Genomic DNA, 11,283 nt, shown 5'->3' with positions numbered 1-11,283 from the left:
CAATAATACTAATCAGATCACCACCTCAGATTAAGTTTACATGCTGGAAGAACAACTTCGAGACTGATCTCAGGAGATTTTACAACCACCAGGTTTAAAAATTAAAAAGTTTATTTGTTCAAATAAACTGCCGGACAAAAAAGGGTTTACAAAACAAAGATAAAAGAGCTATGTCGTTTATATAAACAAAACAAACTGTGGACACATGGAGATATGAAGTAATTGTGTTTTTAAAACAAAACAAAAGATCATTGGCAAGAGGACTGAATGTGAAAGTGTGTTAGCATGACTTCTCCAAAAGCTCTAGGCGTTCCGATCGATACGGACGTCCACCTCTCGGCCATTGATCTTGGTTCCATTCATCATCCTGCAGGCCTTCTCGGCACTCTCTGGAGAGTCGAATCTTACCGTTCCACAGCCCTTTGACTTTCCGTTCTCCATCTTGATCTCTGCGAACATTACCTGGCCTGCAGTATAAAAGAACGAGCAATGAATGCATTCTAAAACCGCAATAATTCAATGTTGATGAATGTTAAACCTGTAACTTTGCCATGCATGTCCAATGACTATTCATAAAGAAATGTCAGAGAGAGAGTGGCTTGTAAATTTAACAGAGATTCAATACATAGTAAGAAAAAGACATACCGCAGTGACTGAACTTCTCTTTCAGCTTTTGCCATGTCAGATCATAGGAGAGCTGCAACACACAAATGTATACTTCAGTCGATACATTTGTCAACATTAACATATTTGAGGCTAGGCAAAACTAGTACAAGATGCAAATAAAAAGATGAGTGCATCAACAAAGCATAAAGTACAAATACATCATAAAAAGAGTCACACTCAGAGATATATATATATATGAAATAGTCATTAAATAAGCGGCTCGGTAACTCCAATCCTATTCAACAGACTTCTAAATCTCTATACTAGTTCTCATATATCTAACCCGCGCTTACATTTCGCACAAAGATCTGACAGCCTCCTTTGGACCCAGAGGCCCTGTCAGAAATGCCTCCACCCATGTGGCCTGGTCCCCCACCTCCATAGCCACCAAAGCCACAGTTCATGTCCATTCCTGACATGCCCATGCGGTCAAAGCTGGAGCCCATCCGGTCCATCGACATATTTCCCATTCCACCACCTGCAATTCACACACACACACAAAATGAGAAAGAAAATTAAAATAACGTACTGTATATTTTAATACCAGCATATTGAAACTGTCAAACACTAATCATTACAATGATGCCTTTCACCATCTCGCATAGGTTTTTTTTTTTTATTTTATTTTTTTATTCATTTAGTCCAATGACATATCACCAAAGTGTGTAAACACTTAAACTGTATTGGTATCCAATCACATCAAAACATTAGCTGCCACAGTCACTGTGACATGTTTATAGAGGAACAGTCAGACTTTAGACCTGTATTTGTTCTTAGTCACCAACCAACTCTGTAGAAAGAGTGAAAGAGTGTACATAGAAGTTATGAAATTATCTTGTGAATACAAAATACAAGGTTTCTCTTACACGCTTTTCCACTTTGTATTTTGCGTACAACTCCATGGGCCCGATTTTGATTGCGCAACAAATGCAAAGCGGTGGGTTTTGAGTGCACCAACTGTGTGGGCGTCTCCAAGCGCACCTGCTATTTTTGCTTGTGTATGTGCGGCAGTGCAAAGTGGTGGCTGAAGTGGAATAGAAATCGGAGTGTGTGGTAATTAATAGAGATGTTCCGATACCGGTATCGGCTCCGATACTGCCTAAAACACTGGTATCGGTAAGTGCTGGAGTTTATGCACCGATCCGATACCACGTAATAAAGCCCTAAAGAAAATCTACGTTAAAGTAGTTTATTTATGTTCTTTTTCTCCGTTATAACTGACTGTCAAACTGGATAATAAAAGAAAGTTCTGTGGCGTTCATTGTTTGTTCATGTTTCACAAAAAGTTTAACCTGAGCCAGACCAACAACAAAAATAGAAATCATATCACATCCATACAGGGATAGTAGTATACTATACATATTATTATGTTAAAACATAATAAAATATATGACACACTGGTATCGGATCGGTACTCGGTATCGGCTGATACGCAAGTTCAGGTATCGGAATCGGGAAGCAAAAAAATGGTATCGGGCCATCTCTAGTAATTAATGAATACATTCTCAGCTAATGACCAGTCTGATGTGTTTAGAGGTGCATGGGGTTGATCTGTTATCCTGGTTTGCACAAGATTTAAATAAAAAGTAAACACTGTGGATGGCTGTGCATAACGTCAATAAAGAGAACGTTCAGAGCACTACTTGCTGAGGCCGTTGCGCCACCACGAAAATAGGGCCGTGTTCAAATCAATGAAATGTTCTACATTGAGATAACTGAGATCATCATCACAAGAACAGGTTACTAGGGACCCATAAGATTCTTTTCAAGCACTTATCTCTGATAAAAAAAAGAAGAAACTAATGTTGATACACAACACTCTTCTTTCATACAGGCAGTAGTGTTGAGAAAAACACCTCATATCTAGTTATTTACAGAAAACCGGGCTGAAATTACATCCAGCTCAAAAAAGAGGCGTGTATAAATTAAAAGACGTTAGAAAATCAAAAGATGGTAGCCATATACAATGTTTGTATAAGTAACACAACCAGATCAAATGCCAAAAAGGGTTATTCAGGTTTCCTCATTCTTCACCCACACAACATGCACATTAGATTCTTTTTTCATGCTCGGTGTGGCTACAAGCAGAATGACACAAACATTAAATGTTATGGTTCTTATGTATACAGTATGTAATGTAGATCACAATTGATACACCAGTGCTCAGGGACACATGAGCAGAGCCACTGCTTGTACTGACTGAAGGATAGTCTCTCCAGCTACTGGGCCTCCTTGTTACACATCACCTATTTAGCAAGGCATGGCACTTCATACATCATGGTACACAAATACTCATTCATCCGTTTACATGATTGGCTTTATAAACTGTCAAAAGACTATAAAATGGTAAAGTCTAATACCTTTCAAATGTCACAGTAATAAAGTGGCCCAGGGCTCTGCTAGAGAGCTAACTGTATCTTACAAGTACCTCTAAATCGAAGGTGTATCTACAGTATAGGGTAAGAATTAATATTCAGAAATCATATACAGATTTAGAAAAACTCTGGATGGAATATCTCATGTACCTAATCCAGTCCCCATGTGCCGCATGCCACCACTGCCCATGCCTCCTCCAAAACCTCCACCTAATGAAGAGAATGCAAGTCGGAGCAGGTTATATTAGATTATACCACACACATTTCACAACAGTAAACACAGAAAGAGTCAACCTATGAAAAGAACAGCACACAAAAAGCATTCCCTAAACCCCATAACTCAAAACCAAACTACATAGAGAAACATGCATAACCTCCACTGTGTTAACAGTTTAAGAATGACAGAATTCAGGGTAGGGCTGGGCAATATATCAATATTATATCTATATCGTGATATGAGAATAGATATCGTCTTAGATTTTGGATAACATAATATCGTGATATGATACAAGTGTTTTTTCCTGGTTTTAAAGGCTGCATTACAGTAAAGTGATGTACTTTTCTGAACTTACCAGACTGTTCTAGCTGTTCTATTATTAGCCTTTTCCCCACTTAGACATTATGTCCACATTACTGATGATTATTTATCAAATATCTAATTGTGAAGATATTTTGTTAAAGCCCCAATTGTCAACCCTAGAATATCGCCGCAATATAGATATCGAGGTAGAACATAATAGAATATCGTGATATCTGATTTTCTCCCTATCGCCCAGCCCTAATTCAGGGTTGTCTGAGGTCAGAGTATCACTTACCCATTCCTCCAAAAGAATCACCAAATCCTCGATTCATTGGCATATCACTGTGGCCAAAGTCACGATCCATTCCAGCCATTCCTGACCGGTACATATCTCAACACAGAAAAACATTTAACCTTAGACTTAAGTTATCAATAACACAAAAGGTGCATCTCATTGTTTACAGTATAATAACCTAGAGCTGAATCTTTTCTCTGCCCAGTACTCTGAGTGAATATGCTCACTTACCTCCCATCCTGCCACCTGGCGCCATGTCTCTCCCTCTAAAGCCACCCATGTTGCCCATGTTATCCATGGCCCCAAAGCCCCCTCCACCACTCATTCCTGTCAAAAGCAGCACCAAGTTCGAACACCGTTCTTTCCTTCCTCCACAAAAAGATGACATTGGTCTTTTACAGGAAACTCGTGGGAGCAAAGACCTTACCTCCTCCAACTCTGTTCATTCCACCATAACCTTGAGCATCCATACCTAAGAGAAGATGTCAGTCAGGCAATGCCAAAGCACATATTGTATCCATTTACGACAGACAGAGCTATAGATATATATATTTTTTTTTTCCATGGAAAGTTACTGGGTTACTGGGCATGATTTTCAAACACTGTACAAAGGCGTTTTTTGGCATATTGTCGGTCACAACCTAACACCTAGTAGTGTTAAAGTCCTGCATTTGAGCTGTTAAGTTGGTTTGCCGGCATATTCATTATTACAGAATGATATTCAAAGCCGTTGATTAATGCTGCCCTGTGGTGCTAATGTGTTGACTAGCTAGCGGAAACGCCTCAGAATCGATCTTAATAGCATTTGCCTACAGAGACCGACAGGTTTGCAACACAGTATGCGATGTACTGTTTGTGGGATAACATAACTGCTAATATTTGAGGGGTGACTGACCTCCAGGCCCCATGGACCCCATGCCTCCTCCTCCTCCTCCACCACTCAGACAGTTGGCATTTATAGGCTGCCCTCCTGGGCCCAGTCCCATGCCGATACCACCCAGACCCCCTAGACAAACAAGGAAAGGAAAAAGTTTGAACTACTATAATTTACTAACATGAATAGGGTGGATTACGTAACATAAGAATTTATACAAAGCAAAATCAATAATGCTAATGACAACAGACATTCATTGAGAATTCAGTGCACTTAAAGTAATTTAGTAAAAAGGAAACAAAGATATCTTTAAGCCGCCTACACATGATCTGCGGTAAAACCACTCTGTGCTGGCCTTCCATTGTTTTCCTATGGGGAGAGCGGTGCCGCCCAACAACGCGCTACCCTTGGCGTCACGCACTGCTCGGAATTGCCGCTGTGCGCTGCACTCAAATTTAAAAATTATTTCAACTTTGACCCAGCTGCCGCTGACCTTTCAAGGCGCAACCAATTCCAGAACATTACCGAACGTTCTGGAATTGGAACGTTACGGAACACACCGAACAGACTCGAGTCACTGACCTCGCCAGACTGTCCGACGGCCGATTACCGGGTTGGTGTGTCACGGCCTTTACACTGACAACGTTGGTGCTATAAACAATTCACTGAGACTATTGCTATGGATACAAGTTTGATATCTGTACTCACGTGGTAACTGAGGTGTTTTTTCTACTTGACGGAAATCATCAGGGGGAACCGATTTCTCATCCTATAGAACCACACAACAAAATGTTAAAATTCATATTCACAGCCTCTGTTCAACTTAAGTTACATGATAACTAAAAATAACATACCATTTTAACATGCATCTGTCTGTCAAATAGCATCTGTCCATTGAACATGGCTGAGTCCAGAGTCAAGGAGAAGCTTGTGGTAAAATTGTAAAGCATTACTTTGTGCGCCTTTCTATTTCTTTTTTCTATTTTAGTGTGCAATTCTGAAGGATACATATGGCCTGCACAGCCTCCAGTGACTGCTCAAAAGTCACTGTTCCCATCCCTCGGCTCTTGCCGTCTTTATCCTCCTTGACGTCTGCTCGTTTCACCACGCCTGCCATACCAAACACCTCCTTCAACTTCTTCCAGCCCACCTTGAAATCAAGCTGTAAAAACAACAAAGACACAGCTATTTTTAATTAACATGAATAATCGTAACTAGCTAGATTTGGAAATTAGTTGTCACTAGGAATGCACCGATCCGACTTTTTCAGTCCCGATACCTGGGCTTTGTGTATCTGTCGATACCGATCCCGTTGTTGAATTAATAATACACTGTATACCTTCCACCTTATACCTTCCTTCCACCATGTGGAAGAGACTAAAGGCACCAGACTTTCCTAACTAAGACAAAATAACATAGATGTAATGTATTGAATTCTTATGCATTTGTTATTTAAAAAACAATTGTGCATTCAAAACGAAAATGGAATGTAATCAAACTTCTTAAAATAAATTTAAATAAATAAAATGTAGTAGCAGACGCAAAATAGTGACTACTCTTCCAGCATGCGACACACGCGCTGCTTACGAATGACGTAGGATGTGCTGCGACAGAGAAGAAAAATAAAAAAATAAACTGGATCCCCGATCCAGCTATTTTGTCAATATCGGGGCCGATATCCGATCTTAATATCGGATCGGTGCACCCCTAGTTGTCACTATGTCCTCACATTGGCGACAAACACTGTGGTGCCCAGTCGTCCAGCCTGCAGTGCATGGATGACCTCAGGTGGGATGTTGGGGTTGTTGGAAATGGAGGACGGGATGTTCATCCCACCAGGCCCCATGTCCTGCCCACGGCCTCCCGGTTGACCTCCTCCTATGCGCTGCAGCACACGCCGAGCATGTTCCCCATCAGGGTCCTTAACAGAGAATACATTACAATTTACTTCTGATCTCAGATAATATGGCAAATCCAAAATCAAGATAATCATGAAGAATTAGTCAAGTGTGGGGTGTGCCACTATTAAAAGACAATTGTACAATGCAGTTCCACACTTCATTGGCATTATCTGGTGATATTTCAGTGTCCATCATATTTCTAGTTCCACTAAAATGTCAATCTGGTGTTATAACTGCTACAATTATTTGTAACCACTTACAAATCTTTTTAAACCGTATTATGGATACAATCTACAGAAAAGCCAAGAGCAAAGTGAAACAAATGCATAATGTTGGTTAAGAGTAACAAGTAGCAAATGTTTGTGTTAGGATTATTTACTTTTCAAAATCTGACCACAATAAAAGAAAAACCGTAACACTGAAAAATAATCTGTCACTACCCTGAAAAAAAAATGCATTAAATAGGATTTTAAAAAAAACAACAAAAAAACATTAGGGTTATTTACTTCCTGAAACAAAACAACAATCAGTTGTTAAAGACAATATAATTACAGTTTTCAGTTTAGCTGTAATCATTTAACCATATTTTGCTCCCACCTCCTTGATGTTGAGTGGCCTTCCACTCAGGTCATGTTTATTCATAGTTTCTATCGCCTTCTTGACAAACTCCTCATCTTTGAACTCCACCACACTGTTGAATCAGGGAAACGGACGCATCAGATGACTCCATGCAAGTGCGAGATTTAAAAGAAAGTCCGTTTGAAAAAGTAAGGTCGTTTCTTACCCACAACCCTAACCAGGGGGCATCATAGAGTCCACGTAGCACACATATCAAGCCAAGTCGAAGGAGTGAACAAAACACAGTTAAAATCAAATCAAAGGATTGGAACATAATAAATGTAATGTATCAACATGCTACTAGTATTTTCTATAGTGCACGTCGGCCATATTTTGCCCACGGGCTTGAGCCAGCAGGTTTTTGGTTGTGTTTAAGTCTATTGCAAAAATTAAAAGGCTAATAAGAACACATTCTTTATCATTATCTGAAGCAATGTTGGTAATTACTACTTTTTAAATAATAAAACAATAAGTGTTTATATTTGAAAAGTTTTGGTAAAAACATTTAGCAGTAACAGATACCTATGCATTGTAATTTACCTGAAACATTTTAATGTTTTGAACTGGACACACATACCAAGGTAGAAAATAAAAAAACTGCATTAATAAATTGATTTAGTACATTGTTTAGGATTGACCAGTTTTATCACTGCAATAACCACCTTTACATCTATAGTATGCATTTTTGCCATTTGGTATAAAAACATAGCCTAACAATGAATAAAAAAAACACTACAGGATCTTACAAGAATATTTTTGTTCCTTTGAAGAGAGAGCTGTGCCATATAACAGAATTGTGAAATAAGATTTTGAGACATGAGGGTCAATCAATAAGACAAATCACACAACCCACATTTCCCTTTGGAAAATGGCCAAACAAACAAACTTTTACACCAATTGAAATAACAACAACAAAAGCAAAAGTGCACTCTTAGATGAGTTCATTAGGCTACTTTTTCCAAAAATCAACAGGACATCTCCCTTTCAAGTGAATATCAATCATTAACCATCTATCAGGCTCTAAACACAACCCACAGTATCTCCAGTTCAGTAACTTAGTAAGACCCAAAGGATCAGAACCTAAAAGAGCACTTGATTATTGAGAGCCTGCTGAGGATATTTAAAACCTCGTGCAGCAAGTTGGCCACGTCACTTACCCTTGACTTTCCTTCTGCATCCTTAAAGAGCTCCACGTATGTAACCTCACCAACTACATGAGACATACAAAAGGAAAAAATACCAAAAGAACAAAGGAATTTAAAGTCACCAAGTCGTCGTTGGCCTTGGCAATGCCGCTACAGATGGAGATGCCCCATTAATGATCAACAGTCAGCCCAGACCAACATCCCACCAGACAACACCATGCCTTTCTGGTCAGTGACTGAGACACCCAAAGGCCAAGGCCAGAGAGAAACACAGCTACATTAAACCTGGGAAATTCAAAAGACTTCAACATGATCAGTTTGTCAACAGATTCCATTCATGGCAGTTGAGAGCTTTAAGCTGCCCTTTGACCTTTCAAAAGGATTCTTGAGACCCCATAATTCAGAAAGTAAAACATTACAATATTTTCATTGATATAATCAAGATTCACCTTGCAACAGATGCAACAAAATCATTCAACAATCAATTCTACTACTGGTTTGAGGTTACATGTTGGAGCTGGCAATGCTCCAAAAGGTCATCTTCCTTTTCCTACAGACATATCAGCCCAAACTAAATTGGTGTCCATCCAAAAGTGTATTAAAACTCCACACTAAATTGGCTCCCTACTTTCTGCGCTAATTACATCCAAAGAAAGCTACAAACTAATTGACTACTGCTAGAAGCAGGATACGACATCTAGTAATAAAGGGAAAAGGGGTCAAGAACTTCTGATCAGATGAAGAGAGATAGAGAGAAGGGGAGACACTATCCCCAACACTGGGGACATTACCTTTCTCACGCATTAGATCTTTAATTGCCTGCCACTTCATATCATAGGGGATATTGCTGATGAACACCCGGTTCCTATGAGCAACCTTCTTTTCTCCACCATGTTTGTCTTTGTAGGGATGGTAGCGGTTTCCTTTTCTGCTCCCGGATGACTTCTCTTTAGCATCATGCTTTTCTTTGGGGGACTTAGTTTCGTCAGCATCCCTACAAAATGCAAAAAGCTACAAGTGAGAGAACGGCCTATCTCAAAACCACATTCGGGGATCACACACACAGTAGTCTGTACATTAAAAGGCCTGTCATTACATTTATGAGAAAGCGGTTTTTATTGTGGGTTTTGCATTTTAGTGGCAATGTGCTTGAGGACAAATAGTCAAAAAGGTAATTATGTAGCGTAATAAAATCTGAACATTATTTTATTTTAATACTGAACCTTGTACGGATAAGTGCTAGGGCTATGACTTGGCGCTAAAGTAATTTTGTTTCGTAATGTCTGAGCTACTGGACACCCGAATTGTCTCTAGGGATAAATGAAGTATCTATCAATCTATCGTAACAAAAGTAACCATAAATCAGATAAACTACCAGTATTTATGTTGAAATTGTAGCTACACAAGCTTATCTTTTTCATGGCCTCGTATTTTATCTGCTGTCAAAAAATTGCCATCTATATAGGTGTGCATGGCAGATAAAATACTAAAGTTAAGTTTGCTAGCGTAACGTTAGTTCATTGCTACAGTGCAGCATCGCGGAGCCATTTATTTGAAGCTACCTTCACGTTATCATTAGCTAGCTTGGCACAATGAAACGTGTACAACTGAGTTTAAATCAACAGGGATGCTAGCTGTTAACGATAATGCCATCTGAAAATACTTTCTAAAAAAAGTATAGACTGTGCTAGCTAATTGAAGGGTTAAACTAGGATTAGCTTGTTGATTTAACCCGAGTTGCATTTCAGACTTCTGTTAGCGTTAGCAGACAAGCAAAACAATTGAGATTAAAGGATGGCCCATTGCACCATGATTAACGTGATGGCAACAGCGTAACGTTACAAGTTTAGCTAGCTAACACTACAGTTAGAAATTAGATGGCATACTTTTGCCGTCATGTTAGCTACAAATCCAGCATATGTCACACAGTTATCGTTACTTAACGGATACAATGTTTGACAACAGAGGTTAGAGGCTGCTTGTTTATCGATGGCTAGCATCACAGGACTCCATTTTAGCTAAGCTAGCTAACGGCTGCACAGACTGGCGGACAACACAATACATATTATTACTCACGTTTTCACGCCATTGGGTGTTTCTGTAGATGCCTCCTCGGATTCGGACTTGACTGATGCAGTAGATTCCTCTTGCTTAGGCTCCTCATCAAGAATTTCAACATCTGCCATGTTGAGGTTCGTTTGCCCCACACAACGCAAGATGCCCCTGTACGCAGTTCAAAATGTGATGCGAGATTTGTGTCTCCAACGCGAGATGTGGGAGCTGTTGCTAGGCAGCCTGGCAGAGACGGTTTAACTGTTGATTGATGCACTGGCAGAGACGGTTTAACTATTGATTTATGTACTTTTAATCTACCAGCGGAATAATTTAATTTTCTTTATACAATATGCTTTACCATTTGTGGAGAATCTGCTCAGCAAGTCTGTGCAGATTGCACCACCAAAACAAACCACTTCAATTCAAAATCTGAAGTTCATTGTACTATTAAAGTATCACTTTGTCCAGCTCCTAATTGTTAAACGTATTTTGAGATATGAGGACAACACATTTTTGACCTTAATAGTCAAACCATAGTTTTATGCTGTACTAGAAGGATGATTTAGACAACACTTGTTTACACCGAGGTGGGTATGGCTGCAGCCATACAGTCTTGTTTACACCTGAGCAATGATTTAAAGCTATAGGACAGTTGTTTAAGTGTTAGGTTTACATGTAGCCTTTACATTGATAATAATAGGGGGGAAGGACTGTCTCCCCTCTTTGACTTCACCTCTAGAATCAAACTTGTGAGATGCAACATCACAACAAATAAATAAATAAATACATTTACATATACATACATACACTTTATTGCCACTAGTAAGTCAGGTG

The 11,283-nt window shown here is 39.3% G+C and overlaps 1 protein-coding gene across 1 annotated transcript; it reads right to left on the bottom strand.

Moving 5' to 3' along the window:
• Nucleotides 1–93: 93 nt before the first annotated feature.
• myef2 (myelin expression factor 2) lies at nucleotides 94–10,640 on the bottom strand. The gene is made up of 17 exons (XM_078280090.1): nucleotides 10,471–10,640; nucleotides 9,186–9,388; nucleotides 8,407–8,459; nucleotides 7,416–7,423; nucleotides 7,229–7,322; nucleotides 6,460–6,651; nucleotides 5,739–5,892; nucleotides 5,585–5,634; nucleotides 5,439–5,499; nucleotides 4,752–4,862; nucleotides 4,284–4,328; nucleotides 4,088–4,183; nucleotides 3,857–3,952; nucleotides 3,192–3,251; nucleotides 960–1,144; nucleotides 646–697; nucleotides 94–467 (listed from the first exon to the last, which is right to left on the bottom strand). Exons 1-17 carry the CDS (start codon nucleotides 10,578–10,580, stop codon nucleotides 304–306), a joined length of 1,734 nt encoding a protein of 577 aa, XP_078136216.1. The 5' UTR covers nucleotides 10,581–10,640; the 3' UTR covers nucleotides 94–303.
• Between the last annotated feature and the right edge of the window lie 643 nt (nucleotides 10,641–11,283).

Source organism: Sander vitreus, chromosome 1 (genome assembly GCF_031162955.1).
Source record: "Sander vitreus isolate 19-12246 chromosome 1, sanVit1, whole genome shotgun sequence".
NCBI classification, from domain to species: Eukaryota; Metazoa; Chordata; class Actinopteri; order Perciformes; family Percidae; genus Sander; species Sander vitreus.
This window is presented reverse-complemented; position numbering and strand designations above follow the sequence as displayed.

What these genes read in the sequence shown, in the direction of transcription:
- myef2 (XM_078280090.1), bottom strand. Translation starts at nt 10,580, where the DNA reads ATGGCAGATGTTGAAATTCTTGATGAGGAGCCTAAGCAAGAGGAATCT. An exon ending in CCACAGTGTTTGTCGCCAAT is followed by an intron (nt 5,893 to 6,459) that starts GTGAGGACATAG and finishes TTGTTTTTACAG; the next exon opens with CTTGATTTCAAGGTGGGCTG. An exon ending in GCACATGGGGACTGGATTAG is followed by an intron (nt 1,145 to 3,191) that starts GTACATGAGATA and finishes TGTGAATTGCAG; the next exon opens with GTGGTGGAATGGGAAATATG.